The 27,686-nt window shown below is 34.8% G+C and overlaps 1 protein-coding gene across 1 annotated transcript in view; it reads right to left on the bottom strand.

Moving 5' to 3' along the window:
* LOC147072887 (furin-like protease 1, isoforms 1/1-X/2) overlaps positions 1–26,417 on the bottom strand; it is a gene marked incomplete at its 5' end in the record, with an annotated part of 100,347 nt that extends 73,930 nt beyond the window's left edge. The window contains one exon of the mRNA XM_085945746.1: positions 26,040–26,417. Within this exon, the coding sequence (XP_085801872.1) occupies positions 26,040–26,417 (378 nt within the window). The remainder of the gene's footprint in view (positions 1–26,039) is intronic.
* Between the last annotated feature and the right edge of the window lie 1,269 nt (positions 26,418–27,686).

Raw genomic sequence — 27,686 nt, forward strand, 5'->3', positions numbered from 1 at the left:
ATGTTGCTCAGAGTTCGTGGGTAGTCCATCCTCATCACATGCCATCTTCTTACAATATATTTCTGATCGACAGATTTAAAAAAAAAAAACATATTTTTGTACGCATTTATTTTAAAGTTCCTTGTTTTGATTCAAAACAAGAAAATAAGCGTGTTATACATTGAATTTAAAAATCATTCACAATACGATTTTTAGATAATATAAAAATGACATATTGTGTGATAGACACACGATTTGGTTTCACAGATGGTGTGGGTTCTCCCGAAGCACTTTTCTAATGTCAATAATAGTTTATTAGACCATTTACGATCCTAATAAGATCATATCGGCCTAAACAGAGTGGATGTTTGTATCAAAAGGTGTTTGTTTTTACCAGAAATGGATGTTAGCCAATTGCTCAACCTATTAGGCCTATACTCTGACTCCAAACGCAAATTGAAAAACAATATGTATATTTGCGAAACCCAGGATTCGAACCTGGGACACACGACATTACAAGCCGACGCCTAAGCCGCTCGGCTATCGTGGGCCTCGCAAAAATATTGATATGTTACTGTTGATGAATAAATGTGTTTAGTCAGAGTCGAGAAGATATTTGAAAGATTTAACATCCCAAACTCCTCGAATTCGTTGAGGAAAAATGCATCGATCCAAAAGACATTCACTTTATAGCTAACTTATATTTGCAGCATACAGCAAAAATAAATATTTAAAACAATACCAATGAGGAGATATAAATTTGTCGTGGTGTACGACAGGGGTGTACATTGTCCCCGTCGCCCTTTAATTTGTACCCGGAAGCTATTTTTAAAGAACCCTTTCTAAGTAAATCGGTTAGTACAGTAGTTAAAGGGAAATCTATTATAAAGGTTTATAGGAAATAGTAGAAAAGGTTATAGAGGTTAACAATTTGTATGCTTTAAAAATGAACTTCAATAAAATGAAATTATCAACAGTATTAAAAATAGCGACATCTAATACGACTGTTGTTATCAATAGTAAGCCGATTAAACATGTGACCAACTATAAATGTTTATTAACATATTGTGTCAATGAAAAATCGGACAACATAAAAACAATAATTGAGATAAAAAGGATTGCCTTTCTCAAAATAAGACACCTCAGGGGTCACCTAGATCTGAGACTGCGTACTCACTGTTGTGTTATGAAAATCCTTTCATATGGCATGGTGATATGATATCGGAGCTAAACCAGGATATGTAACGAAGAGTTGAGGCTTAAGTTGTGATTATATTGCGATGCATGTCACGTACTGTCACGCTGTCATGTCACGACAAATTGTGTCTATGGTTTCGTCATTTTGCATAATATTTTGAACGAAGATGATCACTGTAAATTCAATGATGCAGTAACCTAGTAACGAGTCTCTGTAAATTCAATAATATTTTGAACAGAACCCAACCTGCAGATCATAGTAATAGACAACATTCTTATAGAAAATACATGGTGCCAACCGCTAAATATAAAAAAAACACGCGATTTTGACATGATTCGAAAATGTGCAGGCATGTAGAAAATGATAAAAAAACGATCAATGAGTCATGCAGGTGTCGATGCAGTGCAGTACAACGTGAGGTGACCTCATTGTTGATCTGGTAATTTCGGCAGATTTTTCCAACTGACAATGTTCGTTTAAAGGCTCAAAATGTGCTACGGGATGGGACATCAGTCTGATAACATTTTAAACACCAATTAAAACGACGTTATACACTTTTCCCGTAGGCAGCTTACTGTGACGTCACGTGATAGTACGCTACATGAACCATAATATATTTCGCGCTTTATAGCCACACATCAAATGAATTGGAAAATACCGAGAAGTTTTGCGTAGTATTAAAACCAGAAAGCTATAATAATACCTCGGCCGCATTATCACTGGACAAAAGTACGGCATTTGCCAAGTCCTTAGTTAATGAATTATTCCGTAACAGAGAACGACGTCGCATTTACAAGGTTTAAAAACCTCTGAAATTTTTACGAGAGCAGCTCCACCAAAACATTCCGCCTAACAGATTAGGTAGGTATATACTTATAGAGCAAAATTTATCTTGATGGTGGGCGACTTCCAATAGTAGATGACAAAATAAGATGAAGAAGATTGAATAAATTCAAACTATCATTGTTTAGTTATAAATGCGATTAAACATAAGTAGTTAACTATACATAATTACAAGATAAAAAGAACTTTTTATATACAACGTATTTAAATTTTCTGTTGAATCATATAAACTTGACTTGACTAGCTTAAACGATCAAAAAAATTTGTACTTGATAGAAATAATACTGAAATGTCATTTTGACATTCATATTGATTTCCATAGTAACGCACGCATATATTAATAATTTAGTTGCTAGGACCCCAGACCCCTAGCAAGCAATAATAGTGGATTAGATTACGGATTTCTTCCGAAATAGCTTTTCATACAAAACAGAATTAACTGAAAATGAATTCAATTCTACTTAACGATGGCTAAAAGTATTAAAAAAATGCATTGGCATCGTGTTCTGATATAATCTAAAAGTTTCAAATGTCTAGCTAGACGGGAAGTTAGTTAAAAATCGATTGCAAGATTTGTACTGGATAAACAACCACTGGACAAATAAGAATACGAGCTAATAAAAACGTTGTAAAATAATATATAATATGAATATTATCAAATAAAAACAACGCTCGATCGCCAACTTTCCTATAAAAGCTGTTAAAAAAAACGATTATGTGGCATATTTAGCGTATCGCAAAACTTTTATCATGAAAATTCGCCTAAGTGTATTTCGATAAAAACAGTTTCATTTTATATAAAAGTATCTGCGAGCTCGTACATAGTTTATTCTATGTGCTTATTTCTTATACGTTATGTTCCGAACATCAGCTGGGATAAAAGCAATTATGTTGATGGAATAAACAATAACCGCCAAGACTGTTACATATTGGTACGAAATTGGAAATTTGAGTCGCATCAATCTCTTTGCCAAATTCATAGTACATTCATCGAATAAAGATACACGGAATTGAACAATATCAGTAAATTGTCAAATTGTTTTTAAAAATAAAGACATCTACATGATAAATTACTAGCAATGGTACACGTTCTTCGCATGAAAAGCCAGTTAATACAAATTGTATATTTTATTGTATAATATGAAGCGTGGTCCAAGTGCTGGCGTATCTATAGGTAGGTATTTGCTACCTGCAGAGCTATTCTTAACTGTTAACACGATAACACTTTTCCGTTATTTTTATTGGTCCAAATTAACACGGAAGCAATTCCATACACAAGGCGTTTATCTACCATAATTGGTAATTCGTAACATGGCGAAAATTTAAGTTTGCACGCCTGTCGTGTGAAATACGTCTATTATTTATTTTGTGAAGCTCGGTCAATATCGGGTATGCTCGTGCAAGCGTATCTATGGTTTTTTCCATCCAAACCCCGAAATTTTGTATTGAAACGTCAAACAAGAATTGAACATATCTATATAACCTACAATTTTATAAGTCGTGTCATTGCAATGTGTATTCAAAAAAATATATTACTAGTTACTACTCCCACTCGATATTTTACAGCTCGCGGATAACTGTAAATTAAGGCAGTGACCGTGACCCGTGACGTAGATTATTTTTCAACCCATCTCAATTTTCAATATGTAATTTACGTACTCTATCTCGCTCTAAAAGTTAGCAAAGCCATGAGAGGGGATGTTATAAGCACTTTGACAGTTAACTTATTGTGATCATTAACTGCCTGAATACATAAAGTGATAAATGTGCTATATTTATCACTTTTTGGGTGTAAAATGATAATATGTTAGAATACCTTTCCGCTGGTGATATCATGATCTTGAGGTGCTGAGGCAATCCTTGATACGCAATTTTGAATTTGGCGGTTCACGCGTTTATAATTGTCTGAACTTGGAGTGAAGGAGGTAAGTTTATCGAAAGATTTCGATATTTTTAAGTGTTATGTTGTTGGAACACGTTTTTCGATTGTGTGTTTAATTTTTCACGGGACTTTTGATTATTCGTTTTCATTCAGTCACCATTGTGGGATTGGTTGGCATATGTAGTGGCAGCAAAGAACTGGGGATTGATAAGGGTAGAATGAGGTAAGTGAGGCATTCACCAAGCAGAGAGTCGACCCGGGCTGATTATGATGATGATTTAGATCATAATATATAGATAACCTACGGCTTACAGGCCGGATACTGTCCCTAATATCTTTTGGTCCATCCCACATACACATACGAACATTCGTACATAGACACACATACAAAAGTTGAACAATAAAGTAGAAAAATAATCAAACCCCGAGCAAAACGTGAAAACTAACTGCTATTTTTTTTATTGAAACACAACTAAATTAAATTTGATCTGGAATAAAAATATTTTAATATAAAAAATTCATACAACTCTTATATTATAGTCTCTCTCTTTGACTCTTTGACCAGGTTTTATTATGTACCTACAAATAATACAAATATAAATCACACTGCATTTACGGCCGCTTTGAAAAGCGATGATGTCCTTTGTTCAAACCATTGACGAAAATTCTTCAACCAAGAAAAGCGTCATCTTAATGACCCTCATTTCAGCATATTTATGTAAAATATAATTTCACAATACAGCAATAAATTATGGTTTTGATGTTTCAAAACAAATCAGGAAGTATTCAAAAACATAATTTAACGATTTATTAATTTAGCGCGATTGAAGCCGTGGCGTGTTTTCGATTTTCCATTGTTAATATTTGATCAGAATCAATTTATATTGATAACTTTTGGCGGTAAAACATCGGCGGATGCGGGAAAATATCGCTTAAAAGTAGGGAATAAAACGGAAAACGGTTCGTGTTAACTGTATGCGGCCGACAGTTTGTCAGTGGCTTGCTTGTTAGAAAACCTTTCTCCATTTTAAATATTGTTCTCTTTCAATTCAATAAATCACAAATTTATAAATTTTGTAAGTATCATAAAGGCATTTTAATAACACATAATAATATAACCAAGTTTTCGTTTATCGCTTCAGTCATGAAGCCAATCAGGTTTAAAACATATTTTGACGTCGAATTATCTATCTGTGATATGATTTAATACCAGTTTCATTTTCAGTAAAAATTAAGTGCAGTTCAATTCGGATAGTTACGAAAAAGAACGACACGTTTCGGAGCCAAACTTTCTGCCTAGCTTTATAGTTTATACCAAAGATTGGTCATCATGACCTAACTTAATGACGAAATCTTCCTTCAAGTGCCAGAGCGAGAGGGTGCTTCCTCTTCTCGCTCAGTTTGCTGGTTATCGTCTGTTATTGAGACTTGGGAGTGAACAAATAAACACCTCGGATTGGTCGAAAACGACGATATTTATTTGACTTTTACTATTTACAGCTACATTTTTATACATTTTTTTGCTAAGGAAGAGAGTTTGACACTTGTTTACAGTTTGGATGTCTAGAGGCGTCTGCATACCAAAATCATGGTTGCGCTTCCGAGCACTTTAGCGCTGCAAGCATTACCTCTTCCGCTGTAAGCAATCTCCCACACAAAAAGCGGTGTACAATTGCAACGTTGCCAGATATTTTTTCAATGGCTGGGACTTCCAGCGTTGCCGAATATTTATTTATTTTCATAATCGACCATTACTATGAGTCAGCTCGAAATGGTTCCTGCCTCTCTAGACCCTCAGAGGAGACATCCCGCAATCGGTGACAATTTTAAGGTGTGACATTAACCGAATTTTTTTTTGTTAATAATACTAATAACAACTACAGTTAAGACGGTAAATATGGTGAAAATTTGTATAAGAGACTCGGGTAAACGGTTTTTGACATGGATTTCGTTAAAAGGACCCAAATATAAGTTAATAGATTACATTAGAATGACCCATTAGAATCACTCAAAAACATACCCATTCTCATAGAAAAAAAAAACAACCATGGACCGAGTAAGATTCCCACATAAATCTATCCCTTGCAGGACGAAAACTTACTATTTAATCTACCGAAGCAAGTTTTTTTCTTACGGATAACACCTCCACATAAGTAACTGGGGACTGTTTTAAAATTCTGCTGACATATTACGACTACTTTTTAATTTAATTAAATTGATTAATATTACAAACTGTGATTTATATATAGGTGGCGTCAGGATTTTTCAAAAATATTGTCAGATTATTTAATAACATTGATGTGATAACTAGCTGCTCATATATTATGTCAAATATAAACACGTAAATTACTTATTCTAAAATTCATCAACGGCATTTCGTAGTACAGCCCCATCGAATTAGTGAGAATTTGGAGATGATGAGGGGCAGGTGTTGAGGGTTGATAAAGGCAGCAGTAGTAGGGATGGATGTAGCGTTTATTATCTTGATGAAAAGTCACAAAGAGTTATTATGGTGGGAGTTTCGCGGGTCTCGTGGTTGTGGGACGAAGATCGCTGTGTTTGGGGAAGACCAGGACATGTGGATGGAGAGTCGTCAGGAGGAGAGATGAGAAGTCAAGATTTGTGTGGTTGCTCCGATGGATAGAGGAGCGAGTTTTATTTGCAGCGTAAACAGTCGATACAAGAGCGTTGTGTTACAATACTTATGATACTGTTCCGAGGTCCGAGCTCAGTTGAATAGAATGCTGTGCGGAGCAACTTACACTAAGCTTTACAGATCGGACGAAGATTATGATTTATATTAAAAGGTATTTAGACTAACTAACTCATCAACTATGACCTGCTAATTTAATGTATGAATATTCGTTAAATTGCGAGTCATTGTTGATGAAGTTTGCAATTGAGAAATCTGCTGGCCTCTGCATTATTGCACTTCGAACGTTTTGATCCCATCAAATAATGTCACACGTGTATAATATGCTGACTTGCTTTTCCCTCCACCACCCGCCACGTCTCCACACCCGTTAAGCAGGCGTATACCGTGGCGTAACGAACGATAGGCGCTGTTCAAATTTGTGCCGAAAGTGTCCCAGGAGCAACTTCTCAAGACCTTGGTTGGCGTGCACTAGAGTGTGCGTGATCCCTACTTCCATATAATGTATTACGGTCAATTCTCGATGAGAAAAGACCTTCTCGCTCGCCGTATAATGCCGCAAACTTTTTAAAAGCTGAGAAATTTTCCCTCGTAGATACCAAGTCGCAATGGCCGACCGGTCCAACTGAGGGTCGGACCGACTTGAGAAGCTCTTCCCTTTCAACCGACATATGGGGACACTCCCAGAGGATGTGATCGGCATCCTGCAATTCGTCACATAAGCAAGTCGGAGATTCTATTAGGCCAAGCTGACAGAGCTTGGAGGCAAAACCACCGTGTCCGGTTAAGAACTGAGAAGTCCAATGGTCTGGAGTCAATCTGGTTATCTCCATGCGCCATTTTATATTAGGAAAAAACAAATGCGTTTGTCTGCCCTTGGAAGAAGTGGTCCATCGCCCCTGCCACGCACGCAGCGCCGTGTCATACACCAGGTCGCGTACAATAAGTTTTCGAGCGCACCGGCTCATGGATCCAAGTCCTCAGGGCGGCGATATAAAGATACCGCCAACCTCCGCCCCCAGACCCCCGAGCAAGGCGGTCGTGGCACCACGGATTTGAATGTGCAGGTCTAACGGAAACACTCAGCAAGGACAGGCAACGCGTCTATATATGATAAAATATGCTGACTGTAGATACGACGATTGTGCGATAGTTTAAATGACTTGCTAGTTATAAAACTGTTGAAATAATGCTGACAAGGCCCGAAGTCATTGACCACTACAGGAGTAAAGGTTAACGGTATAGACTTGTAGAGGAATCACGGTGAGATCGTGCTCAGACGAATAATACGAAAGACGATAATACCGAGATCGAATGACAGTCGAGTCGAGTGACTATGATCAAATGACGAGTCAGGAGTGAAGAGTGAGACTGAGTCTGATCTATCGTCCTTCGCTATTTATATATCAGAAATCAATACATTACAAAAGTTACTGTTTATCTAGGACCAAATCATTTTTGATCTAGGTTATGATTGAGAAACCTGCTAATTGCAGTGTCTTACGACTACGAGATGTTTTAATTAGCAAGCATAAGATAGTCGATTGCTATATCATTGCCTGTAATAAAAACGTTGTTGCTAGATGAACCAATTGATAGTGAAATGGCTTTTTGATTTTACGTTGTTGGAATTCATGCTGACAAGCATAAGGATATTAATTGCTACAGGTATCTATAATACAGTATTGTGTTGTCGTATCGTTCATTGACACTGATTTAGTATTGACTTAAAGTACATCTAAGTCAAATTATTAGTACTCTCATTATTATGCATAAACGCTTTAAAAAAAAAAAAAAAACACTTAAATGGTGGTATCATAATATTATTAGTAACGAATTTTCACAACACTTCCCAGGATAGCTCATAACTATGTGTGCAGTAAATAATATTGCATAAAAACTAAGAAAGTCGTCTATATGTGTAGCGACAACGTGAAAAGTGCCTTTACTCAAGTATCCGGACGACGTAGGCTATTCAAGATTTTGTCACTGATATTTTGATACCAAAAAGAAAAGCCATAACGAAATTTTCTATTACAGCACTGGAATTCTCTAAATTATTGAATTTGTATTGGTTTCAATCGTTCTCTTATAAGGGTTCCGAACATGCCACTGCCTTCCCTTTTGTACATGTTATGTTATATTATATATCTCAACAACCACCGGAAATTCTGTTCCTGTCGTTACCAGGAAAGGAGTATATCCGGGGATGAACCGTTTCGAATTCCAAAGGCTTTTACAAAAGGTTGATTGCCGTAAATAATAAAAATGTGAATGCATACGTAATAAAAGGTATTTTTGTATTTTTGCGTGCATTTCGAATCAAATAGCGTATACTTTTGTGGGGACTGATTATTTAATCATACTCTTAAACGCATTATATGAATATTTTAACCCTAAGTAAAAATATATACCAGTGGCACCCTTAGTAAAACGTAGAGAAATAAGTAATAACAATTATTTAAATAAACAAGTCACCCAAATCTACGTAGGTACTATGTTAGTAAAATATATAAATACGTAAAATAAATACACAGTGCTTCAACATTGCGTATTCATTGATTCACAGAGGGATCCTCAAAAATATACATAACTAGGTATAAACTTGAAATTCAGTTACCAATAAGTGTATTGGTAGAAAGTCATATTAGGTACCATAAAACAAAATTTAAAGTAATTAATTCATATACATTCTTTAAAAATAATTAGTACCGGTTTGGCTCGCTTACAATAGTGAAACCCCAACCAAGGTTCCACGAGAACATCACGTTGTCTAGAGATTTTATAGTTGCGAAAGATCTCTTCCAGACGTATATGCACTGAGTTGTTAGAGATATCTGTGTTAGTTAATTAATATTGCACAGGTTGCTTAATTAGTAAAACACATTAACCGGAATGTAAAAGTAAGTACATTAACCTTTCCTTCACGATGCTAATAAATTCCGTCCGTTCCGGTGATGTCATCTTAGGTTACCGTACAATATTGACAATATTACAGTAGGTAAAAGAAAAATGCTTATTTTGGCAACATATATAAAGCTTTATATAATGATCAATTTCTTTGCTGGTTGCACTAACTTTTCACTATTCTATTTTTAAACATATTTTTGTAATCAAAATGTAACTGTTTGTTTCCTTAATAAATAAAAAATGCGTCAAAACGCAATTACAATCATACGATTAATTATATAATATGTACATTCATACAGCCTACAAGAAATAATACTATCTTGATCTCACCCCTAACTTTCATTTCACTTTCTCACAATTGAGTTTGTACCACTTCATCGCATAAACTTTTAGATTAATTTCTTTTGTTCGTAATGGGAATTCAGTAACGTTCTGTTTGCAATGTGCATTTATAGTGTACGATAGGTAAATGAAATATGACGGGCATCTATCAATTATATGTATCTACTGGATAATGCTATCGATTTTGAAAATGATAATACTTATAACGTAATATTGATGACTCTAGAAATAGCCGAAATATTAAGATGATGAAGTGCATATTAACTGAAATATCTACAGTTTATTGGGCTTGGTAACCTAATGTGACATTACAGTAACGGGAGTGTTAAAATCAAAATTAGTAGAGATCGTGATACCGTTCAACATAGTATTGAAAATATGTAATTAAAGATTATAAACTAGTGTTGCCAATATTAACGGAATTTCAAAATTATCGCGGACCCATAGTTGTCAGAAAATTTCTGCGTGATCAGTAGTATACCAGATTCAAGAAAAACAATACTTACTCAGTTGTATGTATTGGTGATCCAAAGTATATATTATATTCAATAACGAATGTTGCACTCTTAAATCGAGTGTATGAGAGTCGAAGGGTGGAAGTAGGCTTTGGAGATCCGACGTAAATAGTATATACTAAACTTTATCAGTCATGCTTATTTGATTTCATTGAACTAAGCTTACAAATTGCAGATGGTATTGGTTAGTTTTTAAAATTCAGTTAAACCATGCCTAAAGTAAAGCATTACTGTATTATTCATCAAAGTATCCTTCTTAAGAGGGAAAGGCATACCAGCAGAGAACCTAGCGGAAAAATTCGAAGCTTGCAATTTGAGATTTTTTTTTTTTGATAATTTACAATTTTAACTATATTAATTAATAAATATGTATCTGAAAACATTAAAAAGATTTTTTATTTTTTTTTTAATTTAAAGATAAACTTACAATTGTAAAAAAATGTAATAAAATTTGAATTCGTTGCAGGGTCACATCTTATTATTACATTATATTTTATGGTCATATTTATTATTACAATTTAGTTTATTAAGTTTTCAATTTTTCATCGTTTAGAATTTTGACTAATTCATAATTTTAATATTTTTTATATTTATTTAAAAAAACATCGATTTTTATAAAAATACTAGCTGACCCGGCGAACTTCGTACCGCCTCAGAATCAATAATCTTGTGTTAACTTATTAGCTGAATTAAATTCATTTTTTTATTAAGTTAAAATGAATATTCAAAATGAATTAAGTTCAATAAATGTGCAAAAATCAAACCAAAATGAAATGGATTACATAGTTTTGGTTGGTTAAGATTTCGAAGCATGATGACTACCGAGCCAACCTTCAGTTGTAAATTATGCGGTGGCAAGCCAGGAAGATCCAATGAGTTTAAAAATTCAGTTGGCTAGTTGGTTGCTTCGTCTTCGTTTGTTAGTGCAAGAACGTAGTGGTCGCGCGGGGGTGGCGCGCCGGCATCTTGCGAAACTCAAACGTATAACCGTGTGTAAAATGTTCTTAGACAGTGTCTTTTTTCGGGCATAATACACATGGCTATACGTTTGAGTTTCGCAAGACGCCGCCGCACCACGCCCGCCAAATTACTACGGCCGAGCACTTACACAGTCGATAGATTTGAAGGAATGCAGTAGACCAACGATTTGATTTTGAATTGTGAAGTTTAAGTGATCCACATCTTTGTTCTTTGCCGCAAGAATTGCTCGTTCACTCAACCAATTGTTGACACAAAATTGCAAAAATTCAGCGGAAACGAAATCAATCCGTTTGATTCGTCGACAGGAACACGGCCGTTACCGATAGTCAGAAATTGCTTAGAGAAATTTTCGGCAGACGGATCGTTTAGCAATATAACTCGCATGTTTGTCGTCAGCTGAAGGTTCTTTACATAGCGACATTTATCAGCGACAGGATTTTTTGTTTGAAGACACGTGCCGATCACTTGATGTTTGTCCGGGGAGTAGCAGTTGAACAATTTCTATTCATTTCGGATTTCATGTAAAGGTGATGAATAGATCTTGACGACCGTAATGACGAACATATTTCATTGCATCTAGCGCATATTCATGCATATGACGTGGGCTGCCAATGTACATCACCGATAGAATAGTCAATCGACCAACATTAGCTGCATCTCCTACGGTGCTGATTGCATCGCGTAAATGAATATACTCCTCCGATCGCAGTTTGGCTTGGTTCAACCGAATGAAAGTGAGGCGCTCCGTCTCGATTTTAAGCAATCAACAAAATCGCAGCAAATAGTTGTCAGCATTTTGACGAATCATCAAATGATAAACACTGGAAAATTAATCACATAATTCAAAATTACATTATGAAGCAGTAATCTATGCACACACAATCACAAATTTGATAACCTCACAAAGTGACCATCTTCGAAGGCAACTTACCGTTTTAAAATCACGATCGAAATAGCTATTTGCGCACCTAGCTGGTAATCGGCTCGATTATTCACGTAGATCGATTGTCGAATGAAGTTCGAAGGATGGATTTTGAAATTGGTAGGTAAATAATGAGCAATACCAGCAATGAGATCATGTAATTTTATCCTTGGCTTTATTTTTGGACGCTGTCGAAGAAGTAAAAAAGATTCAGGCAGGACAACTTCCTCCAAAATTCACCGGAGTATACAACAAAGTCTTTCGGGATTATCTGAGGCTGAACTTAATCAACTGTCAAAGGATAGATAATGCACACAACGCCTTTCATTTGTTTCTTGTTTATTCTTTCTGTCATGTATCGTTGTATATGGATTAAAATTGTTTGTGATTTTCTTTTATTTTCGAATGCGCGAGGTCATTTTTCAAAATGTCAAAATGTATGAGAAAATGAATTGTCTTCATAATGTATTTTTTCCGTGATTTATCCGATATTTTAATAGTTATTCTGCTATTCCGAGCGGAGACAAATCTAACAAATCAAAGATCATAAAAATCGGTCCAGCCGTTCTCGAGTTATAAATGGTGTAACTAACCCGACTTTGTTTTATATATATAGATAAATGTGTATAACTTGAAAACCTTTTTATTTTTATCAAATTTTATTTTAGGTATGGTCCCAATATTGAAGCTCGATTTGAGCTTTTTTCGTTTTTTATTTGATTCGAAATTTTTTTTTAATTTTTTCAGGTACATATTTATTAATTAATACAGTTAAAATTGTAAATTATCAAAAAAAAAAAATCTCAAATTGCAAGCTTCGTAATTTTCCGCTAGGTTCTCTGCTGGCATGCTTCTCCCCCTTAAGGTTGGTCTTAAATGCCAGTCATAAATATACGTATAAATTATCTTGCCGGACACGTCGTTATAATAATATAATAAATGGTATAAAACCTACATAGCTCAGGCGAGATAACGAAACGTCTGATTAATGATGATAATGTGTCTATATAATAATTATTATCCTTTCAGCTCGGCGTCCCGGATTTCCCGGCAGGCGTGCGAGTTCCTATACGGATACTGGTGACATAAATGTCAGCCTGCAAGACAGTTAAGATGTGTGTAAAAATAAATTGATTCCGCGTCAAACGAGGGCGGGCACACTTCATCGCGGTGTGACAGTGACAAAGTGACGCGGTTTCATCGTCACGCTACACCACGGATACGGTTGTATCACTGAGGAAGATTCGATTTAAGTCAATCCGACCCAACGACAATAAAATTGACGACATTTTAATCAAAATTGATCATAATATATATAATTACAAGATAAAAAGAACTTTTCAAATACAAAGTTTTTTTAATTTTCTGTTCAATCATATAAACTTGATTGCTAGCTTAAACGATCAAAAAAAATTGTACTTGATAGAAATAATACTGAAATTTAATTTTGATTTCTATAGTAACGCACATATATATTAATAATTTAGTTGCTAGGACCCCAGACCCCTACCAAGCAATAATAGTGGATTGGATTACGGATTTCTTCCGAAATAACTTTTCATACAAAACAGAATTATCTGAAAATGAATTCAATTCTACTTAAAGATGGCTTAAAGTTTAATATGTCTAACTAGTCGAGAAGTTAGTTAAAAATCGATTGCAAGATTTGTACAGGACAAATAAGAATACGAGCTAATAAAAACGTTGTAAAATAGAAATAATTATAATATACATACATAGTTAATCCAAATAATGAATGATGATACCTTAGGGGTGGGATATAATACGGAAATACGTAGAGAGAGGGTATATTCCCCTGCATAGAAGACCGGAAGACTGATGGTATTAGCTTCTTTCCCTAGAGTGTCCAATTGCTACAGATAACTTAGAAACAAGATTAAGTGTAAAGACAAAACACGAAAAAATCAAATTAATTTAATTACTTACATTAGAAATTCCAAATTCAAGACGTTCATTAGTATAAAAAGATTATACAAAGTTACAACAAAAATTATAACCATAGTTTTAGAATTTATAAAACAACGCCCACCTAACCCATTCTCACGTAGGTGGAATATATCATTATCTGAAGTGATTTGGTTGAACACAGTTATTTCCCGGCCACAAGATAGTTGGTTACATGTAAATTTTACGTAAAACATTTCACCGTGGCACAGTTCGCCGTGAGTTTTTAATCGGAAAGAGATGACCGTTTACTATACGGTCTACAATTTCATTAGATTCGATATGAACATTGATTCAATTTTCATAACTGATTTTGGCAAAATTCATGAATTCATGAATTCAACAATGAAAACCTAACCTAACCTAACAAAAAATCCAGTATATCGGTTCTTTTCAAAATTTGTTTCCTGTAAAGTGTAAGCTGACAAAAGTTTTATTTTGACATTGATTGTATGTCAGTACTATACGACCCAAAGAGGTTGGACGGTCTTTAATATATGGTCATATATTTCCGATACAACATTTCACGGAGAAGTGTAATACGGCGAACTGCATACGTGCACGTTTCCGGACACGTCAACACTACTATGAATAACAGAGTTCGTATTTACAACTCAGAGGTACAAGTCAGAAAAAGTGCAAAGCAAAATAAATATATATTATAGGTATTTCTTATGACTTTTAGACTACAGAATGTAATATTTAATACCTAAGAGAAAATCAGTTGAATAAAGCCACGGAGCATCCATATAGCCTCAAGTAAACGAGTCTCAAGCGGTGGTCAAAAATAAGCCCAATCGCTATAAAATAGTATAGAATCTATGTGGAGTTTTTTGAACTGAACACAAACGACATTCAAGCCGCGTGCTTCCAAATATGTTGCATGTGACAATAGTCATTTTTTTTCAACCAAATTGCATGGACATTGGGTGCAGAGATAGATTAACTTAAATATGCCAGCAAAATTACATCGGCAAATTCGATTTTGTGTAATAAAAGTGAAATATTGCATTGGGATTGGACCTATCGGTATAATACGGCCAGCAGGGGGTGGGTTAGGGGTGTTTTTTGATATCGTTAATAGATAAACAAACTTGGCGAAATAAATGTATCGCCAGAGACTGACGCGAGCGAAATGTGTCGCGTCTCGGGAAACTTCTTTAATGGGAAAATATGACAAGCTTATTTGCGCAACAAGATTAATAACAATCTTCAAGATGCGACGAGAAGTATTTCAAGGATAAAGCAATTTCAAGTAAGTGACACCACACAACGTATCAATGAATAATAATGTACTCAAGGTTAAATTTAAAATAAAAATTGACTATATAACTTTTTGAAGATTTAACATAGGCTTCGAACATTTTTTGAGTTTATATATTTTATGGTAATCAACTTAAAATAAGAGTTAATTTTTAATTAACTATTTTTTTTATTCAACGAATAATTCACAAGATTTAAGAATGTACCATTCTAATTATTGAACATATATAATTCTGAGTTTATGAGCAGATAATAATAAAGCCAAAAATTAAAATTTGTCGCAATTAAGCATGGCAGTCGTAGCATAGTAGTAATGCACAGGGCGCGAAACCTAAGAGACGTAGGTTCGATTTCTGCCGGGAGATTTTTTCTATCGGCTATTTTTTCTCATGAGTGTTTTCAGAAGTATGTATGTTAAAATAAGAGATTAGGTATGTATAGCAGAGGCAAAGACTCCATACTAGGCGATGATTTAAAGCCTACCTTCTTAAGAAAAATATTTTTTAATTGCATATTGAAAGATTTATATAATCACTTGATTATTTTTATTCTATAAAATATTTTAATTTACCAACGACAGATGTCATATAATAATATTATCTTGGAATGTATTATATAGATTACAAAACAATCTGCAAAGGTTTAAAAAATATATACGACAGCGCGCCATCTGTCTTGACGTAAATAAAAATTTAAAGGAATTAAATTGTGATATTTTTTCGTATGGACTTTGCGTCACGTAACCTCAGTCGGTCTATCCAATACATCGAATTGTATGAAATATGGTAGGCGTATATTGCAGAGCCTAAAACCTTAGCGGATAATATAGTTGTCGTGACTGCACTTTTGTCCAAAATAATTAATAATATAATTTAAAAAAAACTATGGCGTTTAATCGCATATTAATAAATATAGTTTTTTTTAATTTTTGATGTGTGTAAATGTTTTGAAATATGTGTAATTTAAACTCATCGCTAAATTTTGTCTGTGAGTTTTTGAAGTTGCATTGAATTAGTGTATCGTTGTCATAGTGTGTACCTATTCATTAGTAGTAATATCGTATGATCATCTTATTTCCCATAAGTATCCCAGATCTCTACAGCCTACCTCTTTCCAAAAGTCACCCTTCACCACTTATTTATAGTATATGTATACTATGTACAGAGGAAGATGTATGATTTGGGATGCCACTGTGGTGGATACACTCGTAGCATCTCACCTGAATAAATCAGTTTAATCGTCAGGTTTAGCAAGCAGCTCTCTTAGCTAGGTCTAATAAAGCCAAAAAATACGACTGTCTGTCGCCTAATTATATTGTCTGTCTGTGGGTTTTGAAACATTTGGACAGTGGAGACCGTCTGCTTTGAAGACGGTGGCTGATTTTGGTCGTCCCTTGACTGATAAAACAGGTGAGTTCAGGTACTCAGAGAATATGCATATAAATCCAATGAGGGTAATGCAGTTGCTGTTTTAATTACGTATCCAGGGGACTGGATGAGGTATTGTATTTATACTTGGGGAAAACTAGTACATTAATGGTTTTATAATTATTGTTTTGTTGGTTTATTGTGGGTATTTACACCGTTTAATTTTATACTTTTTGTGATTTATTTTGTTTTACTCATTTATTATTTTTATTGTTTCTCTAAATCATTTATTACTTCTCTATCTAATTCTAAATATAACGTAGTACGAAACTATTAGTTTGTAATAAAAAATTATAACTTTTATAATACAAAAAAGAGGTACAGAAACTAATATTATAATCGCATTTCATTTTACGAGTTCTAAGTATTTATATTTTATTATTGATGTAGGTTTTTACATATTAAAGAGTTTTATTTATTTTTCTTTGTAATGATAACATAACATTGTTTTAATTCCGGTACCTAGTGTAATTATTATATGTATATATTTTTTAATTAAACATATACGTATATTATATGGCGCTATGGTACACAGAATCATACTATACATAAATATATAACAAGTACATGGTATTTGGTTAATTAATGAAAAAGTCGAAATTCAAAATTTGGAGGTAAATATTACCAAGGTAGAGTTTTAGCTAGGTAAAGTTTGGTGAGCCATTTCGTTTAGTCAATTCAAACTTTTTTTATACTTAGGTACTCAGGTAATTAGTTTATGAAATATTATGGTACATCTCAAGTTCATTACAAGTCATTTTACAGGAAGCTAGGCGGGAACCGCGCTAATCTTCATAGCCGATTTTGGCAAAATGCATCATTTTAAAAATGAAAACCTAACGCAACCTAACCTAACCTAACAGATAATCCAGTATATTGGCTATTTTCAAAATTCGTTTGCCATTGGCTTCTTGCAAACCGACAAGATTATAAATTTGCAGTAATCCTCTGTTTAAATGGATACAATATTAAAAAGAACTGTTAATTGGGGGTGTAATTATAATTACAATGCATCTAGTGAGCCGTCATGTACCGTAGTGTACCGTCAGGACTTTTTCCGTATAGATTTAATTGTCATTTTACCGTCAGGACTTTTTCACGTATAGATTTAATTGATAGTAACCATGTCTTCTATAAAGCAGGTTAAGTTTCACTAAAATCGCTATACTATAAATATTTCGAAATCACAGACACAATTTTATTATATATAATATAATATATAAATAGATATATAACATTAAAAAACACTTAAATTCAAACGCAAAATAGTACCATGAACTCATGCAAAATAAACATTATAGTCACAATAATATTATTTCATAGTGTGTTCTGATAGTATCTGTCTAGTAAGTAAGTACGTATATTATTAATACTGAATTTCAAACTACAATATTACAACGTGAAACTTACTTGTTATTAGTTTTTGCCTTTATATAACCATGTACTTACGAATATCATAAGCAGCTATCGCATAATAATATTATCATTGTTTTAGTGAGTCGAGTATTCAAACTTTCATCTCACAATAATCGAACTACTAGAATACTTACCAGATTTTAATTTTAACTGGAGAATCAGGATATGATACAAATCTTAGTATAGGTGAATATAAAATTATATTTATTTTTCAAAATCCATTTTTCAAAATATATACGATGATGCAAAACGGCAACAGAGATTTTATGGCTGTAGTAACAGTATCGAGATAATTGACCCAAAAATTAAATCCTGCAAGCCCAACGCAAGTGTTGATAACTTATGTCATATATCGTTAATGAAGTCTATTAAGTTTTCGTCCACTTTTAATGACAGGCACAATGACATTAATATGGACGAATCATCTGGAAAAGAAAATGACACTCACTTTATTATCGGGTCTGCCGAATGGCATAATCTGTTCTAACGCCATTACAATAAAGGTGATATTGCTATAAATTCCTGATGCTTTTTGTTGGGTCTGCCGAATGGTTCGGTTCGAACGGGTTCGCTCAAATGAACATTGACATTCGAAACACTGCTCTAACGCCATTACAATAAAGGTCATATTGCTATAAAATCCCGATGCGTGATATCGCATAATGGAAATTGCGTGACGTCTACCTATACATACGAATGCGCGAATTTACTTGCTAGCTACGGTATTGAGTGCGTCGTCCATTGATAATGTCATTGGGCAGATACCATCGTATCTAACAAAAGTATTGATGATCCACTCGTATATTTTATAGTAATGTGATGTAAATTGAAAAATTATACAGAGAGGTTTTCTACTGTCTTATATCCTATGACAAAATTAAAAATTTCACCGACGTTGGCGGCACACAGTTTGGCAAACACCAGATGATCCCGGATTTATAATTCTGACAGAGATTGAAATTCCTATTACTCACCGAAAATTATGTCATAGATATAGTAGGTACATTACACTTCCACCTTTAGAGATATGTACCTTCTTGAATATAGCACAAAGTGATAAAATATTTATGCCTCTCTTGGTCAGTTACCTTCGATAAGTTATGATCGCTATGAAACTTTCTTACACTCGTTCTAACTTACGGCGAATCATGAACATTGAAAACGGACCCTAAGTAATCAAGGGTGAACCGAACCCACTTGATAAATAACCAGAGGGATAAGCTATCATTCGACGATATTCAGATGTCTATAACATGAGCACCCTGGCAATATGTCCTATCTACGAAATAACTTTTTAGAAGAGGAAAAAACTGAACGAACCGTTTATTAAAATAAACACTATGAAACTAAAATATGATCTTTTTGGCGATTGCATTAAGTGTAATTACTATGTACTTCGCACTAGTATGCCCCTGTATTGGGGCATAGGGCAAGCACAAGGTCGCGCCGTTTTTCTCGGTTCATCGCCATGTTTCGCGCTTCCCGCTATGTGAGACATACAGCACGTAGATCGCTTTTGTAACACCGCTGCAGGGTGAGGGAGAGACAGCGACGGCATGGAACCCTTCGAATCTTAGTGCCGTTTCACACGGGACACGTGTGGCCAGACACCGGTGTCTCGAGAGGCTGCATTTACACATAAATGAATGGGCGCGTTCAGACGGAGACACTTGTGTGTCGCGTTACGGAAACACCATTCCGTCGACGGCTCAATCCTCGAGCCGACTCATTCGCTACTGAGGCGTTCATATAAATAATTGCAGTGTCGAGTGGCTGGACACTTCGGTGTCTAGACACAGGGGTCCCGTGTGAATCGGGCCACGATATCGTTACGACCGCGTTACAAACACTCGAATCGGTGAGCGGACACGATAGCCCTCGGTGATTAAAGTAACCAGAAAGAGACGCTTCACGTTGTTGGGACATGTCTTCCGGATGCCGCCAAAGAGGGCGACAGCCTGGTTTAATTATTGTAGTTAAAATCTGATTTTGCGGTTAAAATACATTTCAACTATCTGTTTAGAATGTACATAGAAACACAAAAAGTAGTTTTTATGAGCCAAATTTGTTTTCCATAACAAAACAGATTTTTAACGTAAGTACATACAACCAATTGAAATATTATGTGACACCGATTGATTACAAATTCCTACATAATATATATTTTAATATAAATGTCAACTAAGACAGGATATCAGGAAGATAATATAAGTGACATTAATGCTTAGATGTTGATTTCAAATTCTTTACAAAGTAACATTATATGCGATATTAGTATTATTTCATAAAATACATTATATTAGTATGTATCTACTATTAAGTTTTATAGAGAAGATACGGTTATACTTAGAATCTTTTTTCGACGCTACTTATATTCGAAAATATAATTCCATGAATGGTACAACAAGCATTGCTCATATCGTGTTACATTAAAGAAGGCATTTTATCAAACAGGGGCGCCGTAGAGATAAAGCTTATGTATTCCTTTGGTATACATAATACTTTCGATAATGCAGGTTATAATATTGTGATGTTTCGCTTGGCTACGCTTTCGCCTAATCTTTCTTGCCTGGGGCTTGCAGTGCTTCTTTTCAGGATCATTTTACGTAATAATCAAAGAGCCTCCAAAACTTTTATGGCATGTGCCTTGAAAATAATTTCAATGATGATGTTTCTACATCCGGGAAATTTCTAATCGTTGAAGATAAAAACAACATTTCCTCGTATCGCAATCCGTTCTTTTATCTAGACCATAAATATATATATAAAAAAACAGCACTTCAAATGACTAAACAGTATAAAGAGACCAAGACATCAGTAAACATAAAGACATAAGAGTAACGACCGTTCATTGAACGGTTTGATACGATTATGATTTTAAAATATGATTACTAAAAAAATGTAAGATTAATTTAAAAAGTTAAAATATCGTAAATACGTTACCGTCATAGATGAGGACTGCGTATTTTCGCATGGCATGAATGTTGACTTACCATAATTTGAACAAAAAAGCGTAGGTAACCATACAATTTAATAGTATCTATGTAAAAAGCTTAAAAATATTTTTTTTCGACCATGTCCGATCCTAATAAGATCATATGGGTCCACTTAGCTCATTCGGTGTGCTTCCATGCTTTATAATTTTGTACCTTTAACTTTACTTTTCATACTGTTTTTGTGATATTGCATATATTTATTTCTTCTTTACACTGTTTCTTTGTTTTTCAATGTCATGTTGTGAAAGTCTTAAATTTATAATTTGTTATGTTCTCAGTATGTAAAAAAAAAATGAATTTGAATTTAAATTTGAATTGACAGATTTTGTTTTTAGGAGAAATAGATGTCAGCCACTTGCTCAACCTATTATGTACATTTTCTGACTCATACACAAAATGAAAAACAATATGTGGACTTGTCAGACCCAGGCTTCCAACCTGGAACCAATGACGCTATAGGCCGACGCTTAAGCCGCGCGGCCATCTTGGGATATTATTAAATCACTATTATACGAGGGTGGGTCAATAATTCCTTAGAAAAAAGCATTAAAACAGTTTTTATTTTTGTATTTTTTTTTATTTCTCAACATAATCTCCTTGGAGCTCAATACACTTGGTTAGACGTTTCTCAATTTTTTTTAAACCGTCAGAAAAATAAGTTTTCGGAAGGTCCTCAAAATAAGCATTTGTCCGATCGATGACTTCTTCATTTGAAAAAAAACGTTGTCCACTTAGCCATTTTTTTAAGTTTGGGAAAAGGAAAAAGTCACTGGGGGCTAAATCTGGCGAATACGGTGGGTGGTCGACCAATTCAATTTCAATTCTTCAATTTTAGCCATTGATCGTAAACATGTGTGAACACGGGCATTGTCCTGATGAAAGAGGATTTTTTTCCTGTTTAAATGAGGCCGTTTTTCTTCAATTTTGTTTTTTAGCTGGTCCAATAAAGATGCATAATAATCCCCTGTTATTGTTTTTCCTTTTTCCAAATAGTCAACGAAAATAATTTTACGTGCATCCCAAAATACAGTAGCCATAACCTTACCAGCTGATTTTACGGTTTTCGCCTTCTTTGGACATGGTTTGCCTTCGCAATCCACTGCTTTGACTGTTCTTTCGTCTCGGGAGTATAGTGGTGTATCCATGTTTCATCTACAGTCACAAAGCGACGAAAAAATTCATCCGGATTGCGTTGCATGAGCGACAACAGGGCTTTAGAGGCCACCACCCTATTGCGTTTATTGTCGACTGTGAGCAAACGCGGCACCCATCTTACAGAAATATTTTTCATGCCCAATTTGTCATGTAAAATAGAAATGACGCTACCTTTTGAGATCCCTGTAACCTCAATTATCTCACTCAACTTTAATCTTCGGTCACTTAACACCATATCGTGGATTTTATTGATCATTTCTGGTGTAGTCACCTCTACAGGACGTCCTGAGCGTGGTTCATCCTTTGTTGATGTACGACCACGTTTAAATTCATTTAACCAGTTATAAATAGTTGCAAGTGAAGGAGCAGATATGCCGTGAACTAAATCCAACTCATTTTTTATTTCCTTTGCTGTTAACCCTTTTATATTAAAATGTTTAATAACAGCTCTAAACTCAATTTTCTCCATTTTCCATTTTTCCATTTTCCACAAGCAATTTTTTTTTTAAATGTACGAGAAACACACAACAACCCGACCAATCTGATTGAAACTTCGCAGCATACTGAATCGGTAGTGCCGCTGCATGAAAACAAACCGCTTACAGTACTAGTCGCGCCACCTGTCGGCTTTTCTAAGGACTTATTGACCCACCCTCGTACATAAGAATTAATAATAATACGTAAGAAAAGAGGTCGAAATTATATTCTATTCATAAGAGGTAGTCAAATATGTAAATTCAATCATCTCAGAAAGTAGATCGACAGAATGTTTATGCCTTAAATTTTTATCAGAAAATCGATTTTGGGATAACCGTCTGGATCGATAGCATCACCATTAAATCACTGGACCGCCCCTAAATTTTAAAATATTGTCAACTCCATAAATACATATCTCAAAAGCCGCTTTCAGATTAATTGCAGACGTACAGAGCGCAAGTGAAGATATTGTAAGATTAGTAACAAGAGAAACTTTCGAACCAAACTGTATTAATATTCAAAGAAACATTTATATTTTTAAAATAGCAAACGATTGAGATCCCTAACTCAGGGTGGCACTATTATGGCACAAGGTATTTGGTACTTATATGCCAGTTCAACAAATCTTGATCCAGCCCTGTTTGTGTTGAGGAAAAGTATTGTTCAATGCGAGAACTCGTAAGAGCGACTTGTTGGAGAGAATTTTTCGAGTTTTATTGTACTTTCCTGAAACATGCACCCACCGCGAGCGGATTTTGTGCCAGATTTTATTTATGTTTGGAATAATAGAGAATTCACAAGAAGCAGTGTAAGCCTCATCGTTTACATAAGATTTGCTTTGATCTCATAAAGCATCGCCGCCATATTGTATAAAAGAAAACAACCTGACGAAAAAATATGCAGCTGAGAAGGCATCTACACTTTTGCTTTGTAAGCACTTAGGTATATTTCAAACATGTCAGCGTCAGCTGTTCTTTGATAGCGAGCATACCGGAAAAGGAAATCAACCGGCAAAAGGATAAAAATTTAAATTTCGAAGATTCTAGAAGTATTGATCACCGTGTTTTAAATTTAATTCAAGCAACAAGCAAGATACACTTAATATTATAAAACTTTAACAAGACGCTAAACACGTCATCTGGGACTGCCCGCTGATGAGATCCGACCGAACGGAGCTGTTTGCCAGGGTCCGTCCGCACACGGGCCAGATTGGCCAAACCGACTTGATATCAACCAAGCCCAACTTTGAGGCATTTGAAAAATTAGCTATGTCATATGGAGGACGGAACAATTCCGATCCCACCTTAGATTTATTACGTTCAACTTCTGACTAGTTTTTTCGACATAATTTCAGTACACGGATAGAGGAAACTTCATGTCATTAAAGATAAATGACGGCAGAGCAAGTCAAGATTCTTTTTTATTTTCTAAGACTCTTTCTTTAAGAACCAATCAGCATGGTTGCTACATCAGTCTCGTGTAGCTTCTTTTAGAGCCAAGGAAGTGTGGGACTAACATATTTTTATTCTGACACGTTTATAGCATCATGGAAGGCGGCTGTGCACAAATCGCGGTGGGATGGGATAACTCAAATCATGATGTAATACCTAATTGTGTCATGTTTACTACAAACACAAATATGTACCTACCTACATTAATATTCAAAAGAGTTGAAAAAATCTTCTTTCGACGACGGAACATAAATAAAGGACATACGCTACAAAAATACAAATTACTAAATCAGCTACAAGTACCTAATCGTGTATCGCGGAAGGATTAGTAGAAAACCTAAAACTATCTATCAAAACTGCAAGCGTTTCAAGACGTTCTTCGATTCACTCAAACAGTAAATTAATATATATTCAGCTATTTCCTCGATCCGCGATGGATAACCTATGGCACGCGTGCCACCTGTAGCACTCGCCTAAGCTCTATTGGAACGCGAAAGAATTGTTTATGAAATCAATTTCATACCAATACATAGTTTTTTTTAAGAAAAATAATGTTAGTTTGCCTTCATCACATTTGTAATACTAGAATCCACCATTATAATGAACAAGTATCTGATTTAAATATTTGTCACCGGTATGTTAATGATTTTGGGAGGTAATGCCTTGTAAATGCACGAATATCGCTCTTTAGTGGTTTTTCTCAGATTGTGTTTGTATAATAAAAAAATCTCCATGTAGCCTACATACACGTACAGAGATTAAGTTTCAATAGATTTTCATCATTGTATTAGCACAAATATTGCATTTACAATTAAAATTTTATGTTTTGTATCACTTATGAGGAGAAGCAGGTGTAGGGAGCGTGTTACTAAAATATACTTGAATCTAAATTGAGCTGTAAATTTACAATGATAGAACAATATTACTCATTTTTTGTATACAATGCTGTCCCTAATTTATAATTTTCCCCTAAAAGGCATTTATTCTCTAATAAAAATAATTTTCACGTTTTTTTGACACGGACGCGTAAAAATATTCGCCACCGCTGCCCTAGTAAACCGCGAAACTTTATTCGTTATGAATATATGCTATTATTTTATTAATTACTACATAAATTGCCCGCGTCGAACATGAAACAATATAATTGAAGATCGATAGGATCGATCGTGTCAATTGTTGTAGGTACTTATAATATTATTTGCACATATGCGGTGAAATACACGGAACCATCATTATTTAGATTAACAATCGCGTATATTTTACATACAAAATAGTAACAAGAAACCAGCTACAATGAGCTATCGTATAGAATATTAATTTTTCTATGTCTACTGATTCAATCACGTTGCAAAATCACCATGAAGTGATTGATGTAATATTAATAGAAAGTTCATAATATTTTATAATGGACTGCCTATCAACATGCACATTTTGAAGCCAATAATCATTTGTCTGCCTGGTTTTTCTGCGCTGGATGTTCCAGTTTTTCGGTAGGATAACAACTATGGAAACTTTTTGAAAATACGGAATTACGGAAGAAGGAGATGTGTCATAATGCTGCAAATATAGCTGAAGAAATGTAACAAAGGGAGCTTTTGGATCTAGTCACGATCACAAAACATGTAGGTATAGTATGTGTGTTAACTTATTAAAAAAATACTTACCAAATACCACATCTGCGGCCATCTGTGATCATTGAGCGGAAACTTGGTAGTATCAAAAACAACAGGCATCGGAGTTCTGCCCGGTCTTGCTGACTGGATGAGATCCCGATCGGATCTCTCAGAGCTGTCCGGATGCGACAGTTTCGTCACCTCGGGAAGCAAGGTGTTTCTGACTGGAGACGTGGCTGCTGATGATGCGGTAGGGTCCACCAGGGGCAGGAAGTCCCGCTTTTTTCGCGAAAGGATCCGCTGCTGGCGCACCCACCTGACGCGGTCGTCCGAGTGCAGCTTGCCATGATGGTGAAGCGACGGAGATATGGAACGTCTTTTAACAGAGTTGTGATGGAAGTGGTAGAAGTCGCCGATTATCTGTGGAAGAAAAAAAAATATTATTTACTAATTTGATACATAATGCACTATGTTTAAACTGGACAAATCTTAAATCAGTATCACGTTTATGATCCAAAAGGTAACTGTCAGCCGTGTCCCGAAGCTTGTACGTATGCAGTTCGCCATATCACAATTCATCGTGAAATGTTGTATCGGAAATATATGGCCGTATATTAAAATTATTAAAAGCACATTCTTTGCAATATAATTCGTATATATTTTTTTAACCATGTCCGACTGACTCACACTAAATAGAGGTTTCTATTTAACAGAATTTTCTTTTTACGATAAATGGATGCCACTAGGACCTAGGTCAACCTAAACGTGTATTTGCCAGACCCAGGATTCGAATTTAGGACCCACAACATTATACGCTGACTTGGAAGTCGCTCGGTATCGTGGGCGTCATAATAAAAGAGAACAAAATAGAGTTTTATAAGTAAATATTTTTTTATCGGGCACGCATAATTTTATAAAAAGCACAAAATTGCGCCAAAATAATATTTATATATAAGTAATATAAAGAAATTGAAAAACTTTCTAACAGACTTTACAAAACGGTGAAATTGAAGAATGGTATTTTTTCTCATAATTCTGTTGCAATTTACGGCTTGCCATTTTTTCCTTTTTAACATACATAATTTTGAAAAACAATTTCTGAGAAAATATATAATAACCGATAGAAAAAATCCTTTTCAAAAAAGTAAGCCACCCCGGCGGGGAATCGAACCCTGCATCTAGTGGGTTTACGCCCCGCCCCGTCCGTTGCATTTACCTCTATGCTACAAGGCGACGTACTATTTGCGACAAATTTTAACTATTGGCCTTTTTAATACCTACTCATCAGCGTTCTTCTAAATCAAGCTCCTTTTTACTTCTAAATAATACGAATGTATACACCTTGTAACCAAACAATTAATTTATAAACACGGATGTAATTGCTATTTTAAGAGTTTTGTAAATTATTTATTTCAAAATTACAATTCTTACTAAAAAAACATATATAATCAGTTTACGGCAAGCAAGTAAAAACATGGCCCGCGGACACGCAGTTGAGAGTCACTTCATTTGGGTAGTATTTGATACGGTGCGTTGTTTCAATTCTGTTATAATTGAGGCTAATGTTTACCTAAAGTCGGAACAGGACTTCGATCTTATTACTTTAAGGTATTTATTTTGAGAAAGTTGTACGATAACTTGTTTGAGAACCTGCCAAAACCAAGAACGGCTTGTTAAGCGTCAAAGTAGAAACTTAAA

Source organism: Rhyacophila brunnea, unplaced genomic scaffold, assembly GCF_057557595.1.
Source record: "Rhyacophila brunnea isolate RB1 unplaced genomic scaffold, BYU_Rbru_1.0 scaffold_19, whole genome shotgun sequence".
NCBI lineage: Eukaryota > Metazoa > Arthropoda > Insecta > Trichoptera > Rhyacophilidae > Rhyacophila > Rhyacophila brunnea.